Source organism: Excalfactoria chinensis, chromosome Z, assembly GCF_039878825.1.
Source record: "Excalfactoria chinensis isolate bCotChi1 chromosome Z, bCotChi1.hap2, whole genome shotgun sequence".
Classification (NCBI taxonomy): domain Eukaryota; kingdom Metazoa; phylum Chordata; class Aves; order Galliformes; family Phasianidae; genus Excalfactoria; species Excalfactoria chinensis.
The window spans coordinates 27273830-27300487 of record NC_092857.1 but is presented as its reverse complement, the minus strand read 5'-3'; the positions used below and the strand labels follow the sequence as shown (position 1 = coordinate 27300487).

General features: G+C 42.4%; 1 protein-coding gene across 4 annotated transcripts in view; it reads right to left on the bottom strand.

The window, feature by feature from the left end:
* KDM4C (lysine demethylase 4C) overlaps positions 1-26658 on the bottom strand; it is a 295106-nt gene that overhangs the window by 257217 nt on the left and 11231 nt on the right. For all 4 annotated transcript variants that reach the window (XM_072358921.1, XM_072358920.1, XM_072358923.1 and 1 more), the window contains exons 2-3: positions 26059-26223; positions 702-877 (exon numbers count right to left, since the gene is read on the bottom strand). In XM_072358921.1, the coding sequence (XP_072215022.1) occupies positions 702-877; positions 26059-26205 (323 nt within the window). In that variant the 5' untranslated portion in view covers positions 26206-26223. The remainder of the gene's footprint in view (positions 1-701; positions 878-26058; positions 26224-26658) is intronic.

The following is a 26658-nucleotide window of genomic DNA, read 5'->3' as shown; positions in this document are numbered from 1 at the left end:
TTAAATTCAAAAAAGGAGATCAGTTTTCCACTGCTACACATGCATGGATACTAAACAACATTTACTAAGAGGCTTCTTCAAGAGCTCTTCATCTCCTAGTTTTTCTTAATCTTGGTAACAGCTTCTCTCCATACATTTTAACTTCTTAAATTAGTTAACAAGTGAAACTTTCCTTCAAGCCACGCCAGTATCACTTTGCTTTCTTTAACTCGCTATTTTCAAATATCTTTTCTCTCAACAATTCTTTGTGTCACAATCAAAAGATCATTTTTCACCAGTTTTTGAGAAATACTGAAGTAGAATATATTGTTTTACACTGGCAAAAGGGATGGAGAAGTATTCCTTCTGCCACTTCCCTCCCTCCTCAATCACCGAGATTTTTTAGTATACTGCCTAGCCCTTTTCAGCACCTCTTTTTCCTTCCTTAATAGCTGTTTTGCCACATCCAGAACATGGAGGTGCACTAAGCACAACTGTGTTCTAGATGACCATCTTTACTTCAAACATATGCAACGGCCACTTTCAACAACAGATGAAAGATTCATACTGTGGTATGCTTCTACAACTAAAGAGATAGAAAAACTTCTGTGAGGTTTTATAGTAATAGTAATCACCATCATCCTCTTGCCATGCTTAAAAGAAATCACAGTAGAGGAACAAATAAACACTAGCCATTTTAGGCAAGGACTGCATATACATACTTGTCACTGTTGGCCAGCTGCTTGAATTCTTTCACTGTCATTGGCTTTTTCTGAATGTTATATTGTGTGAAGAGCCCTGACTGTCCAGTGACCATCTGCTGAATTGGAGCAGGAATCACCAAATCTTCAATGTCATCATAATGTTTTCTTGGCTTCCATTCTTTTGGTGGGATAACCTGAAAATTTGGATGAAAAAAACAGAATATCAACAGCTGTCACACCAATTCCAAATATTATGGAAAATCCAAAGAATCAAATATGCCCACACTGCGAACTTACTTCTTACCAGCTGCCACACTTAACTACATGTCCATATAAGTGTTCCTAGATGGTACAGAAACTTAAAATGGACATAGCATCATATTCTGTTGTTCAATTCACAATCACCGGCTCACTAATCCACAGCAACTCAGACTCATGCAACTGTGCAAATGGACAGATGTCTTTTACAATCAGAAAACAATAAAGTGCACAAGCACTGCTCACTATGAGATAGGATTAGGAAAGCCAAAGCACAGATGGAGCTGAACTTGGCAAGGGATGTGAAAGATAACAAGAAGAGGTTCTACAGGTACATAAGCAGGAAGAGACAGGCCAAGGAGAGTGTTTCCCCTCTGATGAAAGGTAATGGGGAGCTGGCTTCCTCAGACACAGAAAAAGATGAGGTGCTCAGTGAGTGCTTTGCCTCAGTCTTTACTTGTGGTCAGGTTACCCATGTCTACCAAGACCCTGAACCTCTAAGTGAATGTGTGGGGAGCCAATTCCATCCACTGTAACAGAGGAATAAGTCCAAGACTTCCTCGAGCATTTGAATGTATATAACTTCATTGTTCTGGATGACATCCATCCCGAGGTTCTGAGAGAGATGGCTGATCTGGTTGTGGAGCCATTCTCCATCATATCTGAAAAATCACAGCTGCCTGGTGAAGTCTCCAGTGACTGGAAGAAGGGAAACACTGCTCCCATTTTTAAGAAAGGTAGAAAGGAAGACCCAGTGAGCCTCACACCTGTGCCTGGGAAGACCATGGAGCAGATCCTCCTAGAAGCTTTGTTAAGGCATATAAGAGACAAAAAGGTGATCCAAGACAGCCAGCATTGCTTCACTAAGGGCAGATCTTGCCTTGCCAATCTGGTGTGACAGTTTCGGTGGACGGGGGAAGGGAATGGATGTCATCTATCTGGAATTCTCTAAAGCCTTTGACATGGTCCCTCACCACATCCTACTCCCAAAATTGGAGAGGAATGCATTTGAAGGATGGCCTGTTCAGTGCATTAAGAACTGATTGTCTGGTCACAGCCAAAGGGTTGTGATTAATGGTTCTGTGTCACAGTGGAGGCCGGTCACAAGCCTCCCTTAGGGTTCAGTACTGGAACCAGTGCTCTTCAACATCTTCATCAGTGACACAGACAATGGCATCAAGTGCACCCTCAGCAAGTTTGCGGATGACTGCAGCTGAGTGTTTCAGTGGATACGAGGGAAGGGAAGCCATCCAGAGGGACCTGGACAGGCTGGAGAAGTCGGCCCGTGAAAACCTAATGAGGTTCAACAAGGCCACGTGCAGGGCGATGCACTTAGGCTAGGGAAAACCCAGGTATTTATACAAACTGGGAGAAAAACCCCTTGAGAGCAACCCTGAGGAAAAGGACTTGGCAGTCCTGGTAGATGAGCAGATGGACATGAGCCAGCAGTCTGCGCTTGCAGCCTGGAAGGGCAACTGTGTTCTGGGCTGCATTAAAGATGGGGTGGCCAGCAGGGAGAGGGAGGTGATTGTCCCCCTCTACTCAGCTCTTTTAAGACCCCATCTGCAGTACTGCATTCGGGACTGGGGACCCTAGTACAGGAAGGACGTAGAGCTCTTGGAATAAGTCCAGAGGAGGGCCACTAAGACAACCAGAGGACTGGAGCACCTCTCCATTAAGAGAAGGTTGAGGAAACTTGGTTTTGTTTAGCCTGGAAAAGCAAAGGCTCCGGGTAGAGCTCATTGTGGACCTTCCAATATTTGAAGGAAACATATAAACAGGAGGCAGAATGGCTGTTTATGAGGGTGGGTAGTGATAGGACAAGGAGGAATGGTTTTAAACTGAGATAGGTGAGGTTTAGGTTAGATATTAGGAGGAAGTTTTTCACTCAGAAGGTGGTGACACACTGGAACAGGTTGCCCAAGAAGGCTGTGGATGCCCCATCCCTGGAGGCATCCAAGGCCGGGCTGGATGTGGCTCTGGGCAGCCTGGTCTGGTGATTAGCGACCCTACACATAGCAGGGGGGCTGAAACCAGATGATCACTGTGGCCGTTTTTAACCCAGGCCATTCTATATGATTCTATGATTCCTACAATTGACAGTCCTTCTTCCAAGCACTGTTTGCAGAATAGAGTATGAACAAATTTCTGATATATTTAAAAAATTACAGCCAATTCAGAGAACTACTGTCTGTTTAACTTACATAAAACTGCAGGGTACGGTTTTATTACAATAGCAGTTTGGACTCATTAAGACATACTGATTTTATATTAACACAATTTAAAGCTCATAATTAAATATTAAAGCTCTGTGTGGATTAACCAATTGTAAAGCTAACATTTATTTCAGACATCACCGTTATCCAAAATCTATTCCTCAGCAGATACTAAACTGTTATCACTAAAGCCATCTCAATTTCCTAGAATCCCATAGTGACAAGAGTACACTTTTAACAGAATACTTAATTTTGAATGTTCTTTTTACTAGTTATCTGAAAAGATAAAATTCTCTAGATTTGAAATTGCAAATTTTGAAACAAAGTTGGATACAGGTTTGGGGCAGTTGATTTTACTTTATTGATTTCCTTATAGCTTCTTTTTTTTTTTTTTTTTTTTTTTTTTTTTTTAATTTTACTTGACAAAAGATCTGGATGCTGTATATGTGAATTTGCTCCACTCATAATTGATTTCTTCAGGTTTTCATAGGCATTGGCTTGGAAATTTTTAAAGGAAGACAGAGCAAGTAGGATGGCTTTTGTAAAAGTATCTCTACTATTTATGAATTACAGTAACTTGAATAATTAATTCATATCTTAAAGGTAGCTTTTACTCTATGCTAGCTAGATCATTCCTCTAACCAAGCACTTCAGGACTTCATACAGAATACAACACTGTCCATTAAGACACTGTTATAACATCACTCAGTAAAAAGTAAAAAGAGTTAAAGAAATAAGAGAAGAACATAACTTAGAATACAAGACCATTTGCTACCTTAGCAAAACAACTGTAATGCTCACATACTCAACATCCAGCCCTCAACAAGATCTGGTCAACACCATTCATTGTAGTAAGTACATAGCAAACTGAATGTACCAAGAAGAAGAAAAAATATCAGATAGTAATAGACTTCTAATCTAACATTTTTACTTCAAACCAACGTTCTTTATTCGGTTTCCACATAGATAGAATCCCCTGCTCTTTTTTTCCTCTCAAATACCATGTGATTTCACTTACACAGGGACTCCAGAGCTTGTTTCTGAGTTTTTAGCTTTTAGAGAAAAACTAAGTGTATCATCTTGCAATTTCTACATAGTTCTTTCATGCAAATCTTACATTACATTCACATCAGCATAATACCAAATGTTAGTTTGGAAGCAGGGAAGTCATGCATTCAGAATATATGCATATAAATCAAATATGTGCACAGAGATTTCCATTTTCATGATTATTAAGCATGAACTCATACATTTGGATCAGCCAGAATACTGAAAAGCATAATTTGCATCATCTTCTTTAATTCAAGGTCAGTTTGTTTTAAGCGATTAAAACACTTTTGTGAATATTGGTTTAAAATATCCACTTTCAATTATCTGAAATATGTTTATGATTGTTATTACTAATTAGAAAAGCATCATTTAAATGAAAACAAAGTCTCCACCCCAAACAATTTACCTTCTCTAACAAAGGTCAAGGCAAGGAATAGAGATATTAAAATATCACATCCAAAATGACATACAGCCACAGGCTGTATCACGGTTGGAAATAATGACTGGAAATAAGATATTTTACCACTGACCTGTCCCAATGAAGCCTCTTCACATTCCCTTTAAAAATGAAAACCTCCAAAGCCAGGCAAATTAGGTTAATGTTATGCAACTTAGATCAAAATCATCAATCAAGTGTTCAATGTTTAAATATAAAATGAAAAAACTAAGGTAAAGTTTTCTCATCTATATTTACAGCAAATATCTGAAGTATATTTACATTGACTGATGTTACTCGGGGGATACATATTCAGTTTTAGATAACAAATGTCATAGTTATAAACTACTATTCATTTTCCCTTATGAAGCTGCATATTGTGCCACTGAGGATATTTAAGAGTGCTATCAAAGCATAAAATTTGCATTAAATCCTCTTTTGTGTACTGATAATCTCCCGTTATGATTCTGAACACCACTGGCTACTGTTTCTATGTAGCTAATTTCATTCAATATCTGAAAAAGCTGTTTTCCTTCTGCTTGTCAATGTATACCTTCAGCACAGTGTTCCAAAATTTACCTTCCTACTTGTCAATTTGTTTGCAAATTCATTTAAGTGCTTTACTCCACATAACTGCGGTTTGAGGCTTCACAACAATTCTTAGTCAAGAAAGAGCAATTAATCCATCAGTGTACTTTATTTTTCACTTATTCAATGGTTTTCCTTTTTAAGAAAAGGACACTCTGTAACAGTAGAACTAAAATGTATTAACTTATTCCATGCTCTCAAAAGCCTGATTAATTTTTTTTAGCCAATTTGCTTCAGGGTGTGCAGTATATCATCTGTCTAGGAATGGCTTTAATATTGTCTCTCTAATGCCTCTACCGTCTATTTGACATATATTAATAGGAACATTACAGAATTATAGAATGGTTTGGATTAGAAGGGACTTAAAGATTATCCATCCCCACAGTTCAATCAGAGAACCAACCAATGCCAGTATCAGTTGTACATATAAGCAAAACAAGGAAATGTCCACAGAAGTCAGTTCAGCAAAGAGAGAAGATTCTAAGTTTGGAGAAGGCAGAGTACAGCCTTCACAAAGGCAGGAGAAGGAAGAGACAGAAACCACCCAACTCCTAATTTTGATTGAGCTGCAAGTTGTGCAACAAGATCACAGCCATCAACCAGGGAGAACATTGTCACCTGGCTGCCTCAGTGCTGGGACGGTGCTGACAGCAGCCTGGACTTAGTGAGCAGTGAAGTCAAGCAGTGTGGATCTCTTTCTAGGTAAAGTGGCATTGATAAAGAGTTGGAAAGAGGACATGCTCTTTCACCCTATGGTGGCAACTCTTCTCAGGTATGAGGGAAAGACAGCCCTTCAAAGAAGACATGGTATTTAAGCCAGGCAAATGGAACACCATGAAGAAAAGTATCCAGTACTTCAGGGACGTAGCTTTGGTAGAAATTATGGGTGTAATTAACCTGGCTTAACCCACTTCCAAGATCCAGATGACATCAGGTGTACATGAGTAGAGGAGCACTCCTCCTTATGTGGAGGAGCACTGCATGGAACAAATCATCATTGTATGCCTGCACCCTGACAAGAGTGAGGTGGGAAGATAACAAAAAACCAACAGTGGATGAAGATATGAAGATAGTCTCTCTTCTTCCTTACAGGCCTCTGTCTTGGTCCTGGAGAAAGTGTTTCAATGGCTCCTCCACCTGTACCAACTAGTACTTCTTTCAATAGAAGTAAGCAATACTTTGTCTCAGAGAAAGGATATAGTGGGTACACACCACATACCATCCTGTGGCTTTACCTACACAATCATGGAGAGGATACAAGAAAGAAAACCTACATCAGCCCTACAGGTATACGTATGTGAGATGCATGAGAAAACAATTGCAAGAGGGGTCCTTCCAGGAGAACATCTGTCCCAGCTTCCATCAGGCAGTTCTCCAAACAGAGAAGATGGTCCGATCTTACCTCTGAGGTTGACAAAGTGCCTTCAGGATCTCACACATGAGAACCAAGTAATGAATACAAGAACCAGAACTAGAGAGGCCATGCCTCCAGCCAGAGGAAAGGGATAACTGGGTTTATTGAACTATGTGAATCTGGTCACCTGGCACATCAGAACCACAGAAAAATCAGGCTTTAGTGGTTACTGGTACACAATGTACTTCAATGCCATCCAGTTATTAAAGGATAAAACTCACATGAATTTCTGGATTGATAGTCAGATCCCAACAGTTACCTGTATTAGAGGCCAAAGAGGAACTTACAAGAAATGAGTGGCAAAAACACCCCATTGTGACTGGCTGAGAGGCTCTGTGCACCCTTGGTATAGAGGAGGAGGGACTTCAAGGACCCAAATGGGTATCAGTGGGCTTCCAGTATAGCTGCCTTGGAGATGGAGAACATGGAGCAGTTGTCTATCTTGCCTAGTCTCACAGATGACCCTTCTGTTGCAGGGTTACTAAGAGTAGAACAGCTGGTGCCAACCACTACTACAACTGCGCACTAGCAGCAATTCAGCACCAACCAAGACTCTCTAATTCACTGACTGATTCACCAACTGGAGAACCATGTAAGACTCACTCACTCAACAACAGCAAGAACTGCAAGACTCACTCACTCAACAGTCCCCTGTGGCAAGTGCAAAAACCCAATGGAGCAGGGAGGTGAGGGTAACAGTGGACTACCATGGCTGAATGAAGTCACACTACTGCTAAGTGCTGCTATGTCAGCCATTCCAGAACTCCAATTAGAACTGCACCTAAAGGTGGCAAATTGGTATTCCACAACTGACACTGCAAAATCATTTTTTCAGTCCTTTAGGCAGCAGAGGGCAGGCCACACCATGGGTAGAATCACAGTCCTATTATTTGTCACAGGCTGCACTGGAACAGTGGGAATCTCCTGAACACCCACAATATACTGAAGACATCATCATGTGTAGCAACACAGCACAATACATTTTTGAGAAAGGGAAGAAAATAACTCAAATCCTTCTAAAACGCAGTTTTGCCATAATGCAAAGTAAACCTGGAAAAGGCTCCTCAGGGAAGAGGTCGTTGCATTGAACTGCCCAGGTTCAATAAGTATTTGGACAATGCTCACGAACACAGGGTCTCATTTTTGAGTGGGTACTGTGGTTTAACTTTACAGGTGGCTAAGCACCAGACAACAGTTCAGGCAGGACAAAATATAAAAAACAGGTGCTCTACACAACAGCCAGGGAAGATGACCCCACTTGGAGCCTTTGTCAGAAAGCACCAGGGGAGACTCAAGGTTGACCCCTAGGGCTTTGGAGCTGGGGACACAGAGAATTCACAGCCCACTGTGCTCCAACTGAAAAAGATACTGGCAGCATATGAAGGGGTCTGAGAAGCTTTGAAAGTAGTTTATATTGAAGTCATCCAGCTGCCTGTGCAGGGCTGAACGTTCAAAGGAAGAGACTAAGAGACTACTTCTGACACACATACAAGTCCAAGACAGTCTGCACCTTTGTCTCAAAGCTTGCTGTTGGACAACTTCAACAGATGGACAAGCCCAAGAAATCTTTTGTCTGAAGACTTGCAGGGCACGGGCAGTGAGAGACGAGCAGCTGCCAGAGATAATCACCCGCTAAATGGTCTATGAGCAGCCTTCTATGGGCACATCCAGATAACCATCCAAAGAACCTGCATGCCCACAAGTGCTCAGCTTGACTCTTCTCTAAAGTGCCAAGAATGCAGCAGTGGCAGAAGAGGACAAAACAAAGGAACCAATGATCAAGGAGAGGTGTGCTCGATATAGGATGCCCCAAGACAGGATAGTTGCTTGGTGCCTGATCCTCCTGGGCCTGCTACCTGACACCCACCTCGTTCTCCTGGACTGGTTGTCGGTTGCCTACCGCTCACCTGCTTGCTGCTTAAGGCTGACCATTCTGCCACCACCTCCCCCTGCCCTTACTCTTGCATCAGCCCTAGTCCATCAGAACGGCACACTATGGATTCCACTGAATCCCTGGTGGTGACTATCCCTGCATTACGTAATTCTTGCTTTTTTCCTACCTTTCCCTATTGCCTGCCTTCCCTTCCCCATCACCCTAATTTGTATTAATCACTAGCCTTTCCTTTCTCCATCACTTTAATTGATAAAACTGATTGGATGACATCTGACCTCCCCTATGTCCCAGTCTCACACTGGGTATGTCAAAGAATCTCCCCTCTCACTCTGATGACAGAGGGTCCCATCCATACATCATGCAACTGATGCTACATGGAGAAAATGGGTTGCACAGATCATACGGTAGGCTTGAATAAGAAATCCCAGTCATCCAGGAATCTTAAAGTGATTATGGACTGTCCAAAGACAGAGATTTTAGGATACCAACAGAAGAGGAACTGATACCTGCTGAACAGACTCGACTAAAGAAGAAACCAAGCGAAAATGAGAAGAAAAACCTTGGTCACTGATGGGTCCTGTTGCATTGTGAGAAAGCATAGGAGGTGGAGTCCTCCACAATATGCTGCAGAAGCTACTGAAGGAAAGGGCACTCCAAGTTAATCTGCAGAGGTGAAGGCCACCCAGCCTGCTTTAGACATGGCTGAATGAGGAAAGTAGCCAGTGTTGTATCTCTACACTGACTCCTGGACAGTGGTAAATGCTCTGTGGGGGTGGTTACAGCAGTGGAAGCTGAACTGGCAGTGCAGATGCAAACCCATCTGTGCTGCTGCACTGTGGGCACTGCACCCCAGGCAGAGAACAAGGTCATAAAGATACTTCACACAGATGCTCACATACCCAAGCTGTGCCATTGAAGAGCATCAAAACAACCAGAAGGTGGATGAGGCCACTAGGACTGAAGTGGCTCAGGTAGGTCTGGACTGGCAATATAAGAGTGAACTATTTCCAGCTTGATGGGCCCGTGACACTGCAGGCCATAATGGAAAAGATGTAATCTATAGATGGGCTTTGGATCAAGGGGTGGACTTGACTATGTACTCTATTGCACAGATTATCCATGAATAAAGCAGGACATCATTTGGAGGGGGTAATTCCTTCTGCATCACTTGTTATATACATGTATTTGTCACAATTAATATGGTATCCTTTTTCTCTATCTTAGTAAATAATTTTATCTCAACTCACGAGTTCTAGTTTGTTTGTTTTTTTTTTTAATTATTATTGTTTTCTTCCATCCCACTGAGAAGGGGAGTCAGTAAACTACTGCATGGTGCTGAGCCACCCTCTGGCTTAAAGCACAACACATGCTCTAACAGGTCCATGGTCTTCTTAAATGACGGGCTGTGACTATGTGCTTACCTCAACCTCCTCTTTCAGCCTGGCTGTTAAACCCATGGCCTTGCTCTATGAAACCTGAGTGACTACAGTTTTGGGGTGGATTATGTAGAATAATTGTCAGAGATGACTTATTGACACGTCCTCCCTCTTCATAGAGTACAGTGTTGAGGAAGCCCCCAGGGTGGAATATGCTGTGATGCTGCTGTGAGTATGCAGTCTGTTCCATGATAGCTACTTTTTATCCACTCAGTGCCCAGACTACATCTGTGCTTTGGACTGCCCTGACTTCACAGAAATCACAGAACTGTAGCAGCTGGAAGGGACATCTAGAGATTATCTAGTCCAACCCCCCTTCCAAAGCAGGCACCATAAACCAGGTTGCATTTGACCTACTAAAATTTCTGGACATCAGCACAGCCCATCTCTCTCGCCCGGATGACAGTCCCTCACTGTACCACACAGCTTTGTGTCATCCATACATCTTTTAACTGAAAGCTACAGCCTTTATAGTTTCTCCTGTTAATCTTATGGCTCCTGCTGTCCTAGTGGCATTAAAATATTTCCAACAAATAACTACGATCTTACTGCACTTCGTTGTATTTTGTCTTCTGCCCTTGCAAAAAACAGCAAAAATGCTTTATAGCCCAGGTGTCCCACAGGGACAGCGCAGAATGACATTCTACTTTCTGTTTCAGTACCTGGCTTAACTTTACTAAGCAAGTAACTCTTCTGGTTTATCCTGTATTAGTGTGGGCACACAATCTCATCATTGGATTATCTGATCATTTCCTCAGCCTCATTCACTTCAGTTTTTTTCTTTCAGTCTTCAAGTCAGCAAGCTTTGACATATCTCCTCTGAGTACACTTACATTGCACCACAAAAAGCATATACATTTTATTTTTCCCTTCACAGTATGTACAAGCCTTACGGTCATCATATGCCTACTTATATATACACACTCTTTTGCACAGGCAAGAGGTCCTTTCCCCCTTGTCTCCATAAGCAAATCTAAAGTGTTAGTTAAGAAATACTACTCTGCCTCACATTCTCTGTTTAGAGGTTAAATGTCAGTTTCTGCATGTGTGCAGAGCTCTTCTTGAAGTCTTTTTTCTCTCCATACTTGAGTTTATATATCTCCTGGTTCTGAACTTGATACAATTCCTCTGAGCTTATTTTAAAGTACCATTAAAAGGAAAATATATATATTATTTAAAATTCTATTTCCACAAATCAGAAAATGTGCCTTTACTACAGTGCAAATTACTGCCTTTGAAAGATTTATTTTGAAAATACTTAGTTCCTTAGTTTGATGAAAATTATATATATATGTATGTATAATATCATGTAATATTTTAAAGAATAAACATTAGAATATATTAATTTTTAAGACAATTGAATAATGCCTAACTAACTAATAGTGGAAACAGCTAAAAATGCTTTAACTATTATTCTAGCAAGCAGACGAAGGGGAAAACAGACCTGCATGTATTAGTTAAAAAGGCCCTTCCTAAATCACAGTATGACAAGAAGTGGTGGCCTCAAGATGCACCACAGGAAGTTCAGGTTTAGTATTAAGAAAAATTTATTCTCACAACGTGTGATGAAGCACTGGAACAGGCTGCTCAGGGAGGTGGTGGCATCACCATCCCTAGAGATATGCAAGGAAAGGGCAGATGTCACACTGAGCAACATGGTCTATAGTGGTTACACACAGGCTGATGGTTGGACTTGATGATATCAGTGATCCCTTCCAATCTTAATGAATCTAGAATCAATACAATTAATCATTTTGTAAAACTTTTATTATTCTCTCTTTTATCATATGCATTAGTCGAGGTGTTCTGTACACCCAGGTTAGCACATATCCCATACATAAATTCAAGCATAGATAGAGAAAAATATTTCTAGTGCTCCTGAGAATCATACGTGTACATGGAGAAAAGTTCCCCAGACAGTTCTGAATTCTAATGATAAAATGGGAAGACAGTAGTAGAAACCTGGACCAGTTATAACAACACTGTATTGACCAAAAATGGAGATGCACACATTTTCAGTCACATAAGCACAAGGGCGTTAACATTAAACTGAATCCAGCTACATCAAGTAAAATATCAGAGATCTATGACTACATAACTGAATTCTAATCTTGAATGTTTCATTGTAGTGATTTCAGTAGAAACAGAATGAAATTCCAAGAGCTATGAAAGTAGTATCAACCTCCTAAAACCAAATCTTAGAATTACAATTTTAACTAAGTTTATTTCTGACTTCTCTTAACTACACGTTAATACAATTTGAGAGAACAGTAATCTGTAGCCAAATTTTTCCAAGCCTACAATCTAATGAGGTGTAATAACCATCTCATTCAAAGGTGAAATGAAAACTATACCTTGACAATGCTGCCATTCACCCTTAAGGAAATCCTGTCACTAAAGAAGTTTCCACTTGAATTTAGTTTTTTTTTTTAAAAAAAAAAAAAAAAGTGTTCTTTGAAAACTTAAGAATTAATACAGGTTAAGCAACATTTGTTAGATGTGCACACTAGAATTTACCATCTACTTTTCCTCCTAATCCTGAAAGATAGAACATCTTTAAAGAAATTCATTTAAATTACTAAAATGTATTCCCCAATCATTTTCAACTCAGTTACAGGATTCTAATCTGCAGTCTTGCAGCACAATACCAGAGTAAATATGAAAAGACAACACCCTCCTGTGTTAAAATAAGTCAGATACATTTGAAGCTTGCAACTACTCCACAGCCAACATCTGTATTACAACCCTTTAAAATATTGAGATGTTCGCTATATATTATTGCACATGCTTTTTAAAAAGTCACTTTCATACATTCCTAAGCTAAACAGATTCCTACTGCTTTGATCCATTACAGCCTTCAGATGGGGTGTTTCAGCTTTAGAAAGTTTACAAGAAAGTTACAGATCCACGAAACCACACATTAAACACTAAGTATCACTCTTTCTGAAGTGGCGGCATGAGTAAGTTCTACTGATATTTATGTCACCTGGTTGCACACAGAGGTTAATTGTTGGATAGTAGGAAAGGAACCAGAACTGAGCTAAGGAAGCAAATCAGAATAATTACAAAAGCTATATTCACACAGTAATCTGAGGAATACAATCTTGCCATTATTTCATCAAGAGAAATTCATTACCTTACATTCTATTGGCTGAAATTTTGCAACCACAAATGCCAAAACATAGAAGCTTCCTTCTCTAAACATCCTGAAGTTCGTACACAAAAATGACTAGTCCACTGGAATTAAATTTTAGACCCTTGGTTAATTGTAAGTATAATAGCAGCCAAAGAGGAGCGCTTAGCACCTGCATCAAGCTGATGACCAGGACACTCAGCTGCTCCAGTCTTTCATGGGTCTGATGATATATCTAATAAGAAGTATCAGAGGGGACCATTTAACTTTGTTTTCCTTTAAAATCAAATGGATGAGGTGTATTTTCTTTTTCAAGTGAAACTGATCTTTAAATATTATCGCACAAAAAGATTAAGAAAATCAATGCATGATAAAATGTCATTCAGAACTATGCCTGCTTTTAAACAAAACTAGTTAATTATTTGTAATTATGTTTTTTTTTCAAACATACTATATAATAATATTGGCACCTGCAGTAATCTCCTTATACACCCAGAGACAGTAAGGAACACAGTCTATGCATACTTGTTGGTTATACAACACACCCAAGGAAGTTAGCCACATTCAACAAACATATATGAATAAAGAAAGCATAGTAGCTGGTCAGAAAGTTTATTTCTCTTTGGGTAAATCCCAATCAAACAGCATTAGAATCCACAAACAAGTGAAATAAAATTATTTACATAAATAGCATGGAAAAATAGTATTTTTTAATGTCAAAGATACTAACAGAGATATACTCTCCTGCCAACTTATACGTTAATATAGGTAGATCTATTGAGCAACAGACTTGCTGGTAAGTTTACTGTTAAAGATGAGGTCTGTAATAGTTCATCCCCACACAAACAGATTTCATAATATGGCTGACTGTAAGAAACAAGAAATAAAAAGAAGCCTGACTTCAGTTTATCTTATTTCCATTCCTCTTTGCAGAGACGAGTTCAGAAATGTTCTGTATACACTCTGACCTGAGAGGTCACAAAGAAAAAAGTTTTTAAAAGTTTGAGATGTTCAGAAAAGTTTGTTTCTCTCCTCTCAATTTTAAATATCTTGATTTCACTCTGTTAGCTTAAAGACCCTGTAATGAGGAGAGCCATTCCCAGTAGCAGCTTAAAGTAACTATGTTAGGATTTCTAGACCTGCCCTGCATGCTGTTCATTTCAGAAGTGACAAAACAGATACGGCACAAATATGACGCAACACTAAATTACATCACATCTAATCTCTAACAACAACTCTCCATTAGGGGAGGAGTAACTACTGTAACATTCTGGATATACCAGTGCTTGAAGGTATACTTACTGATTTCTTTGCCTCAGACTTTACTATTATGACCAATAATTAACCAACTACCCAGACCACTGAGCTGGAAGACAGACAGGGAACAGAATGAAGCCCTTAAAATCAAGGGGGAAACAGTCAGTGACCTGCTAGTCCGCTTGAACATACACAAACCTGTGCAGCTGACTGGGATCCACCCAAGGGTACTGATGGACCTGGCAGAAGTGCTCACCAGCCCACTTTTCTTATTTACTGCTGGCCACACAGGGAGGTCCCTGTTGACTTGAGCTTAGCGAACATGATGCCCTTCTAACATGAAGGAGGATCTAGGGCATTACTGGCTTGTCAGATTTGCTTCTGTACCAGCGAAAGTCATGGAATGTCATCACGCAGCAGGTACTGGACAACTGGCTGATCAAACTCAGTCAAGCATGGATTTATGAAAGACAGGCCCTGCGTGACTAACCTGATCTACCTCTATGATAAGATCACCTGCTTAGGTAGACAAAGAAAGCTGTGCATGTTGTTTACCTGCACTTTTGCATAGCATCTGATAGTGTCTTCTACAGCATCCTCCTGGAGAAACTGGAAGCTCACTGCTTGGACAGACGTACTGTTCACTGGGCAAAAACCCAGGCACCAAGGGCTCTTGTGAATGAAGTTAAAAGTGGTTTGCAGATGGTTACAATCAGTGTTCCCTAAGGCTCAGTATTGCAGCCAGTCTCACTTTTTTATCAACTGGATAAAATCTCTGGACAAGACTGGGTGCAACCATAGTAAACTCCCAAATGACATTACTCAGAGTGGGAGTGCTGCTCTGCTTGAGGGTAGAAAGTCTGTGCAGAAGGATCTGGGTAGGCTGGAGGCAGGTGAGGCAGATGACTTGGCTGAAGTGCATGTAAACCAATGCACACAGCACAGGCAACACGCAGGAGGATCTGGAAGCCATTATGCGTCAGGTGAACTATGACCTAGTTGTTATTACTGAAATATGGTGGGACCACTCCCATGACTGGAGTGCTGTGATGGATGGTTACAAGCTCTTCAGAAGGGAGAGAAAAGGAAGGAAAGGTGGTGGTGTAGCCCTTTATATTAAAGACTGTTTTGATGTTGAAGAACTTGGGGTTGGGATTGATGAAGTCGAGTGTCTGTGGGTAAGGGTTGGGGGAAGGCCTGCAGGAGCAGCATCCTGGTGGGGGTCTGTTATAGACTGCCTAATCAGGATGAAGTGACGAATGAGGCATTCTACAAGCAGCTTGCAGAATTTGCACATTCGCTAGCACTTGTTCTCTTGAGAGACTTCAACTTCCCTGATATATGTTGGAAATATAATACAGTGCGGAGGAAGCAGTCCAAGAGGTTTCTAGAGTATATGGAAGATAGCCTCCTTAGGCAGCTGGTACCAGAGCCTACTAGGGGTGGCACCCTGATAGACCTACTATTCACTAACAGTGAAAGACTGGTAGGAGATGTGAAGATTATGGAATGTCTTGGGCAGAGCAACAATGAAATTGCAGAATTCTCTGTTCTTGGAGATGTCAGAAGGGTGACTAGCAAAACTGCTATCCTGAACTTCCAGAGGGTGTAATTTGACCTGTTCAGGACGCTTGTAGCAGGGGTCTCCTGGGATTCACTCCTTAAGGGTAAAGGGGTCCAGGAAGCCTGTATGCTTTTCAAGATGTAAATCTTGAAGGCACAAGAACAGGCTATCCCTGAATGCTGTAAGGTGAACTGTAGGGGAAGAAGACAGGTGTAGATGAACCAGGAACTACTGTTGAGATTCCAGAAGAAAAAGAGAGCCTATGTCCTCTGGAAGCAGGAACAGGCTACTTGGAGAGATTACCAGGAAGTTGCTGAGGTATGCAGGGAGGAAGTTAGGAAGGCAAAAGTCCAAATCTAGTTTAGATTGGCCTCTGCAGTAAAAGAGAATAAAAAATCCTTTTACAAATATATCAGTGGTAAGGGGTGGACATTTTCCTTGGTTCTCCTATTACTTGATGCAACAGGGAATGTGACCACTGAGGATAAGGAAAAAGCTGAGGTCCTCAACACCTTCTTTACTTCTGCCTTTAATGGGCAGACCAGTTATCGTCAGGGCACTTTACACCCTGATCTGAATGTCTGTGATAGAACACATAATACACCCCCTTCAGGTGTACCACTTCAGGTGGAGATAGTTTAAAGAGCTCCTATTCCACCTGGACTGCCACAAGTCCATGGGACCAGACAGGCTCCACCCTCAGGTGCCGAGGGAGCTGGCAGGAGTGACTGCTGAGCTGCTCTCTGCTATCTACCAGCTCTCCTGGTTAACTGGAGAGGTCCAAGAGGATTGGAGGCTTCCTGATGTGACTCCCATCTACAAGAAGGGCCGTAAGGAGGATCCAGCGAACTATAGGCCTGTCAGCCTGACCTCATTACTGGGGAAAATTATGGAACAAATCAACATGGGTGAGACCACACGGCATGTGCGGGGCATCCAGAGGATTAGGCCCAGGCAGCACAGGTTCATGAAGGACAGATTGTGCTTGAGCAACCTCATCTCCTTCTATGACTGGGTGACCAGACCAGAAGATGAAGAAAAGGCTGTTGATGTAGTCTACCTAAGCTTCAGCAAAGCTTTTGATATGGTCTCTCACAGTATTCTCCTGGGGAAACTGTCATAATAATGGCATGCAGCTGTATGGGCTTGGGGAAAAAGCAGTTGGCAGGAAAGTACTTGGGAGTGTGGGTCAACAATTAGCTGTACATGAACCCCGACAGCCACAATAGTGAACAGCATCCTGGCCTGCATGAGAAATAGCATAGCCAGCAGGACTAGGAAAGAGACTGTTTATATGCAAGCACTGGTGCTGCAACACATGGAGTACCATCTTCAGTTTTGGGTCCCTTGCTACAAGAAGGATGTTGAGTTGCTCCAGGGCATGCAGGAAAGAGCAACAAAATTGGTTCAAGGATTAGAAATTTATGTGAAGTGGCTAGAAGAACTGGGGTTGCCTGGCCTGGAAAAAAAGAGAGATATCAACATGCTCTACAGCTACCTGAAAGAAAGTAGCAGAAAGGAAGTCAGTATCGTGACTCAGGTGTCAAGACATATAGAAATGGCTTCAAGTTACAGCAGGGGAAGTTTAGACTGGATATCAGGAAGAATTTATTCTCAGAAAGAGCAGCTAGGTATTGGAACAAGCTGCTCAGGGATGTGGTGGAGTCACCATCTCCAAAGGTATTTAATAAGCATGTAGATGTATCATCTAGTGGCATGGTTCTGTCATATACCTGGTAGACAGATGAATGGTTGAACTTCATGACCACAAGGAGCCTTTTCCACAGTTTTATTCTACATTTAATTCTCATTATTAAAAAAAAAAAAAAAAAAAAACAACAAAAAACAAGCACGACAAAAAGTAAACAAATATGGATTTGTTGCCGTGCACAATTATAATCCAAACCCCATACTTGCCCAGGTGCTAGCGAAACCCTCGCTAGGGCCAAAAGGACCACCGTGACTCATCAAGAAAGGTGGCAAAATGGCGTTTATTAGGAGTAATCAATACCTTATATACCTTACTACTTCGTCTACGCCCCCTAGGGCACGTTTGAAATGCGCGCGCCCAAAGTACATCACTAGATAGGGGACAGAAGAGGCTGGTTTACTATCACCGTCACATCCCGAAAAAGCCCCGCTACCGCCTATATGCTTGTACTACAAGGTTCAGCCTCGTTAGCATCTACAACATCTCCCCGTCCCCCAAGACAACAATTTATCCCTTTTCAATGTGAACACTAAAATCCCAAGTATAATCTACTATAAATTTGATATTATTCTATATGTTCTATGCAATATACTTATACTATTGTACTCAGCTTAACTGAATTACTCATCTACTTAGTCAAATTTAACCTTAACAAAACTAAGATTGATCTTAATGCAATCCTTACGATTACTAATATATTACTCTTATCATAACTCTATTACTCTATTAATATATTACTCTTAATATAACTTACTCTATAAATTTATATAAACCTTAATATCTATTAATATATTACTCTTAATATAACTTACTCTCTATAAACTTTATATAAACCTTAAAAGCTTCATCCGATATAATGAGTAGTGCAAGTTACATTTGTGCAAAAGAAAACAATACCACAACTAAATGAAGTGTATATTAAGATAGTCCCTTTGATGTCTGGAACCATCCGAGAAACAGTTCTCATCCGTGATGTTTTCTATTCTTCTTCATTCTTCGTCATTCTTCTTTCCATTCTTCATCATTCTTGCATGATGCATCTTCTCTGTATGGTGAACAGTAGTCAAAGTCTTCTGTCCGTAGCCTCGATAGCATCCATCAGCTCATCAGCACACGGCAACATGCACCATCATTACATTAGCGTGTAATCGATATGTAGTGACTAGGAAACTAGAATCACGCTCTATAGGATAAGAAGAACACATCCTAAAAGATAAGTGAAGTTGCAAATACAGATAAGTGTGAATCTACTGTTGGCTGAGACCCGACAATTCTAGACTGAATCCAGAAGGTCCCCGCGCTTGTTGTTTGAGCGGTACTAATCACCGAGACCAACAGCAGCAAAACAGTCTCAGGTACCAGATTCGGCCTCCCCACCAACTGCTCCTGTAAGGAAAGAACTCTTATCCCACTTCCCATAGTCAGTCTTCACCAACCATTCTTGAGTAAAACGAGAAGTGAAGCAGGACCCATAGTCAGTCTCAACGTGACTGGGCAAACCGACCATAGCAACAGCGGTTGCCAAATGGTATCGGACTGCAGTCAAGCCAGACCTGACATGCTCAGTGGCCGTGATGACAGTAGAGGAGGTATTCACAGCAATAGCCAGCCATTGACGGGGAGACAAGCAAGGCTCCCAGATGACACCAGTTTGCCAGATCTGCAGTGACCCTAGGCCAAAGACAGGAGTGCTGGCAACTGTATCTGCTATTACATTACCTCTGGTAAAAAGGCTTGGCACCTCAGAGTGACCATGCACATGTAAGGATGCAACAGGAGCCGTGTGAGAGGCCAAGGTCTCATCTAAAATTCCAGCAGCCTCTGAACTTGGGAAGTCCTCCCAGCCCCTGCGGGCCAACAGCTTGGCTGCAAAGATGGAGTCAGCAACAGTGTTAGAGGGTATCATTTGCCAGAGGTGCACTGCGACCGTCACAGCCATCACCTCAAGCATCTGCACACTGACCATTCGGTTTGTGAAGACAGCAGCCTGTGAACTACGGTTGGGATCCTGCCAAACCACCATCCTGAGATCAAGAGTCTCATGCTCTACCAACTGAGCTAGCTGGGCCATTTCAAGGCCTCGAGCAGTGTCCCACTGTGCAAGCGATCCTTCCATGCAGCTCTGTAAGATCTTTTGCCAAGCTGCAGCCATTTTGCTAGACGGATTTTGGGGTTCTTTTGGGTCGGATCCCTTTAGCTGACCATACAAGGGCTTCATCAATCGAGCAGGTATCCCCAAAGCACCCCGAACCCACTGGAGGGCTCCTACCAGTTTCTGCATATTCCATAGTTTCTTAACACATGGTTGAATATCAAAACCCACCAGCTGCATCATCTCAGGGCTAAACTTATATTCCAAGCACTCTGCTTTAATTCCCTCTTGCATGTCTATTCCATGCACAGGGTGAAAGGGATCATCTTGTTCAGCTGCCACAACCCTCCCAAGCTCAGTCATCCACCCCTCTTTCCAGAATGTATATTGCACCAGCTTGAGAATCACGTATGCGAGGCTTTCAATATCGTGAGGGAGCACAGGGCTATGCGCCGTTAAAGTCTCTAGTGTGTTTAAAGCCAGGGGCAAACGGAACTCGCGGCAGCAGCCGGCAGCCCGGTGCCGGAAGGTGGAGCGGCTCCGCGCCGGGGAATCGAGCCCCTGTCCCCTGCATGACTGGCAGGCAACAGGAGCCACAGCGAGCGAACAACTTGCAGCTGCAGGCTCTGTCGGTCCTGTCCCGTTGGCGCAGCGCAGCAGGAGTCGGGCCCGGGTCCGATCAGGCGGCCCTCGGACTGATCGCAGCAGCGAGCTCCCCCGCCGCCGCCAGCAGCCGTACCGCTGCCCCCTCCCGCGTGGAGGGCAGAGACGGGCCAGACCCAGCCGGCACCCTGCGCAGCCCCGCCCGCCCCGGCGGCAGCTCCTCTTCCCCCGCCGGCACCAGCGGGCAGCTCTGCAAGCCAACACAGAGGGGGCCGGCCCACCGGCCGAAACTTGCCCAATCCAAGCCTGCAGCCGCAGCCCCGCGGAGTCCCTTTGGACCTGGCTACTCCCCCCCCCGGGATAGCACCACGTTTGCGCTCCCCCCGGGTCTGGAACACGCCTACTTCTCCAACCACTCGAATTAGCCGCACGCCCGTTATTCCCCCCCCCGGGATAGCACCACGTTTGCACTCCCCCCGGGTCTGGAGCACGCCTACTTCCCCTACCACTCGAATTAACCGCGCGCCCGCACTCCCCACCCCCCAATGACAAAGGATATGGGGCTGAAGTGTCCACTTGGCGGTCGAGAGGGGGTGTGGTCGATTGGAATTCGCCATCTTTAACTTTTTCTTCTCCGCTTCTCCCGGACCCCGTCCCATCTCCCCGCCTCCTCCCCAGACGGCTCTCCTGGGTCCCACCGTCCTCAGCCGCTTTTCCCGGCCGCCCTCCCGGCTGCTCCGGCTCAAACACAAGCCCAACTAACAAACACGATTCAACAAGTTTCCCCTCCTCCCTGGCTGCTTTAAGAGCACCCAGGATTACGCCCCAGGTCACAAGCTCGGCAGCCGCCTGGGCTGTCGCTGCATGCTCTGCAAGCAGAACAGTGAGCGGATCCCATTTACGACAGTCAAGGATCTCGCGGGGGGATGAAAGTTCCCCGTCCCGTTCAAGATAAGTAAGTATTGCAGCAATCTCCTGCAATGAAGGAGCAGTCTCGCCACAGTATTCTTTACAAAAAGAAAACAATACCTCACTGATAAATTCCATAATCGTCGTCCCGCCCCGTCCCGTCGTCCCCCCGGAACTCTTGCCGCAAATATAGCGCCCCCGATCGCAATCCACGAGTACCTGCGCTGCAAAAAGAGAAAAAAGAGACCCCTGCCCCCCCAGGCAATCTCTACAAAGACAAGAAAGCACGCTCGTCGTCCCCCCGAGGCGCTCCCTTGCGGGATGCAATGCCGTCACCTCACTACACCCCAGATTAAAAAACCCCCAGGCACACTCGTCGTCCCCCCGAGCAGCTGGAGGAGGAATGCACTGCCGTCCCCTCAGTACACTCCTATATAAAAAACAAACAAACAAAAAAAAAAAAATAAACCGAAAACACGCCTAATAAGAAAAATCCCCAAAAAGAAAACGAAAAGGCACACCGGAGTTTACGGCCTCACACGGGGCACCATATGTTGCCGTGCACAATTATAATCCAAACCCCATACTTGCCCAGGTGCTAGCGAAACCCTCGCTAGGGCCAAAAGGACCACCGTGACTCATCAAGAAAGGTGGCAAAATGGCGTTTATTAGGAGTAATCAATACCTTATATACCTTACTACTTCGTCTACGCCCCTAGGGCACGTTTGAAATGCGCGCGCCCAAAGTACATCACTAGATAGGGGACGGAAGAGGCTGGTTTACTATCACCGTCACATCCCGAAAAAGCCCCGCTACCGCCTATATGCTTGTACTACAAGGTTCAGCCTCGTTAGCATCTACAACATCTCCCCATGAAATTGTGCAGACAGATGTAGGCATTTATGAAGCCTACAGTACAGTTTCTTTTCCCAGTAGGCATGACTGTCAGAATCTTTCTGCCAAGCAAGATAATGAATCACCTGAGGTACAACTGTTTGAACAGAAATCTCAGAGTAATACAATGTTAGAGTTTTCTGGCAAAGAAACTAATTTGATTTATACACTAAATGTACTTCTACCTCCTGTTGCACAAGAATCAGGAGAGTCTCACTGTGATGAGAATCTGTTTTGTACTGCTAATGAAACTGCAAGCAAGGACAAGGCTCAGGATAATCCATCTGGAAAAGAATCATTTGGTTCTTCTGGAACAACAGAGGAACAAGTTGCTGAATCTGTGCTGCATAAATACGAATTTAAGTCCTCAATAAATCCCAAGACTTCTGATGAATCCAGGGTGACATGCAGCATTTCCCAAAAGAACAGGAAGTCTTCAGAAGGGAAAGTAGAGAGTGTAGATGCTGGTTTAGAAAATAAACATAGCAACACATGGGATTCTAGTAAACAGACTTTAAAAGGCCAGCGTACAGCTACCACTACTTCCAGTATCTTATCAAATAGTACACCTGTAGATGATGTTGTCCTGAACAGTAATTTTTTTAAGGCTGATATCGAAATGAAGATTGATGAAAATGACAGTTTGGAAGAAATTTCAGGTGGATGTAGTAGTAAAAAGACAATCACTCTTCTGGAAGAACATTGCCCTTTATCATGTAGATCTCCCTGTCAAGATGACTGGGGCAACAGTTGTGTAGCTCTGCATGGGATAAATGATATTTCCACAGAAAAAAGTATGTTTTGCCTAACTTATCACAGAATCACAGAATCACAGAATCACAGAATTATAGGGGTTGGAAGGGACCTCTAGAGATCATCGAGTCCAACCCCCCTGCCAAAGCAGGCTCCCTACACCACGTCGCACAGGTAGGCGTCCAGGCGAGTCTTGAATATCTCCAGAGAAGGAGACTCCACCACCTCCCTGGGCAGCCTGTTCCAGTGCTCCGTCACCCTCACTGTAAAGAAGTTCTTGCGCACATTCGTGCGGAACTTCCTATGCTGGAGTTTCAGCCCATTGCCCCTAGTCCTGTCCCCACGCACTACTGAAAAGAGACCAGCCTCGCCACTATAGCTCCCACACCTCAGGTATTTATAAACCTGGATCAAGTCCCCTCTCAGCCTTCTTTTCTCAAGGCTAAACAGACCCAGATAAGGAGGACCCTTATGATAAGGAGGAGTCTACTGCTACCTTAGTAGGAGATGAGATCTCAAATAAGAATATGGAATCTGAAAATAGGAAACAGTTTAATCTTTGTAAATTAACAGATTGCTGTGAAATTATTTGTGGCAAAGATGATGCCGAAGACCAATTTTGCACGTGTGCTGTCCATACAGACGAACTCAATAAAATAAGAACTGTGAGTTCTCCAAAAGTTCCTGATGGCAATTGGAGAAGTGAGACTGGTGAACAGCTATTAGTCAGAAATTTGAACCAAAAAAACTGTGTTCATAATTTTGAATTTTGCAACTCTCCGTTATTCCTGAAGATGAGAGAACTAGGTGCATCTGGGAAGAAAGGCTTGTCATCACTCAGAGCTAGTTCTTCTGACTACAGCTTTTCTATCTGTAATGCATGTCCGTCACTCAACAATATGAATATGCAAACAAGACATGCTATCCAAACAGAAATGACCTTATCTCCAATGGAAAATCAGTTTCTTGCACACCAGAGTTCCTGCCTGGTTCCTGGCAGAAATCAACATATAGAAAGCTTAAACAAAGAGCCCAATACTGGTTTACAGTATATTGCTACTTCTGCAGAGGAAGCTAAACTGTCAATCAGCTCTAGCCAAAATGAAGAGGTACTGTTAAAAAAAGGTGATGACCTGACTATCTTAGTTCATAAATGTGTAAGAGGAGATGGTTTGCAAAGAACTGTTAAAGAGAATGCAGTGGATTTTGAGTCTTCGTGTGGTTTAAGAAACTCAGACTATTCAGGATGCACGGGTTTTGTCAGTGATGTAATTGAAGAGAAGATGACAAAACTAAAAGAGAAAGAGAACAGCTGTGGAAGAGAAGATAAAGAAACTGATGAAGAAAGCCTTTCTGATAGCAAATCACAATATTCAGAGCATGCTTTATCCATCAGATGTATGAAAGACAAAGCAGATACAGTATTTTCAAGAAATACAAGACAACAGGATTTAACCTCAGTAGTGCCTCACTAACCTTAAAACATACAACTACTGACTGTAGTGTGATTATCTGCTTCAGTACAGCTATATGCAAGCCTAAGGGGCTGAATTTGCCATCTGACAGATGAGGATTTTCTAGTTTCAGTAACACCTCTCCATTAATATTCTTCACATACAAGGGCTACTCCAAAATTCATGCCTCCTATTTTATGATGTTGGCTTAGGATATCAGAGGCAGATGCTGATGGTAGAGCACTCAAGGTTGAAACCTCCTGTCAGTATTCTATTACATCCTGTTGCTGTGCAACAGACAGCAGCAGAAGACAAAATGGCGTCTGTCATGGAAGTACATATGAAGCAAAGGTGTGTTACTGATTTTCTCCTTCCAGAAAAAAACAAAAAACAAAACAAACAAACAAAAAAACCACTAACATTCATCCATGTTTGCTGAATGCTTCTGGAGACCAAATTGTGGATGTTAGTACAGAGAAATGCTGGATGGTACATAGCTCTCACACCATAAAATGAAGTGCATTTCAAATTGGTGGATTACAACCAGGAAACTGTGTATGAAGATGAATGTTGACATCAACATGTCAGAAACAATGGTGGCAATGTTGGAATACTGCAAAGAATATCACACTAGATTAGCACCATGAGTGCTCACACAGGACCACAAAGAACATCATACGCATGTTTGTCAGGACAGCTGTGACAGTTTTCTGGATCGCATCACTACTGGTGATGAGATATGGTATCACCACAGTAAGCTGGAATCAAAATAGCAGTCCATGTTGTGGCAGCACATGAATTCCTAGTCAAAGATTAAGCCCTCGAACATAATGTGATGTTCACTGTCTTTTGAGATAGGAAAGAGATGATCCTTCTTGATTTCCTGCAACCCAGATAAACTATCAACTCTGCTACAACATGACACTGACTAAGCTGAAGGCTTGAACTTCCAAATTTAGGACAGAGAGGACAACAACTTCTCTCTTACCACACAGTAACACCAGGCGCCACACCAGACTAAAGACCATGGAGCACACTGCCAACCTTGGCTGGACTTTCCTACCACATCCACAGCATGGTCTGGATTTGACACACTCTGACTTTCAACCATTTGGGCCAGTAAAAAACAGCAGTGCATGGGCAACATTTTCCTAGCAGCAACACCATCAAAGTAGCTATGAAACAGTGGGTTAACTCCACTGGTGCACGTTGGGTTTTTTTGTTTTACAAGCACAGCACACAGGTTCTTGTTCATCACTGGCAAAATGAATAGCTAATAATGGCAACTATGCTAAAAAACACTGTTTTGTAGCTGAGAATGTGCCCTATCAAGGAGGGCTACTTTGTTCTTTGTAACTATGTTCTCATGAAAATAAATCAGAGGCATAACTTTCAGAGCAACATATGTATATAACTTTCTTCTGTATATATACACTCTGCATTACCAAAACTAGTTTAAACCTGACTTAGGAAAAGTTCCTCTTTTTCTGCTGCAAACATGCTAAAAATTGAAGGTTGGAAAGAGAAGAACATCTTCATTCATTGGCATAACACAAAAACTACAACCAGAAAAACAGACCAGCATCCAATTCACTGAAATTCACACAGAAAAATGTTATAAGCTAATAAGATCAGTATAACAATCAGTGAAATAAATGCAGTAGGAAAATATGTATTAGGAACAATTTTCCTTCTATATGAAAGATGTTTACCTTTGCAACTCCAGCCCTATGAGCACCTTGTGATTCCATGTATGCTAAGTATTTGTTGAACTCCCTGAATTCATCCATTGAAGGCCTAAAAGTCATGATTTTGCAGCTTGGGTTTGGAGGACTATCAGACGTGACCGCCGCCATCATGGTTCACTTCCAATCCAGCTGAAAAATAAAATAACATACTTGAGTAGAATAATCTTCTGTCAAACAGCATTTGAGATTCAACATAAGTTTTGATCAGGAAAGAAGTTTTCAAAATTCCACAGTATGATAAAAAGCACAAATAAGATATTTACTTTCTCTCCCCACTCCTTTAAGAGTACTCAGCCCTTATCCTGAAGACAAATTTACCATAAGCAACAACTACATAAAAACCCAGTACAAAAATCCATGCAATCCTCCCGCTGTTCTTACAACACCCTTTTTCAACTTTACCTTTAACACCATACCATTAACTTTCTGTGTTGATGCATCCATCTCCATTTCTCAGTGTAAATATTTACATTACACGGTATGTAATGTATACATCTGTAATATATGGGTATAATCTAGACTAGGCAGCTATGCATATTACTACTCCCACTTGAATATTACCAT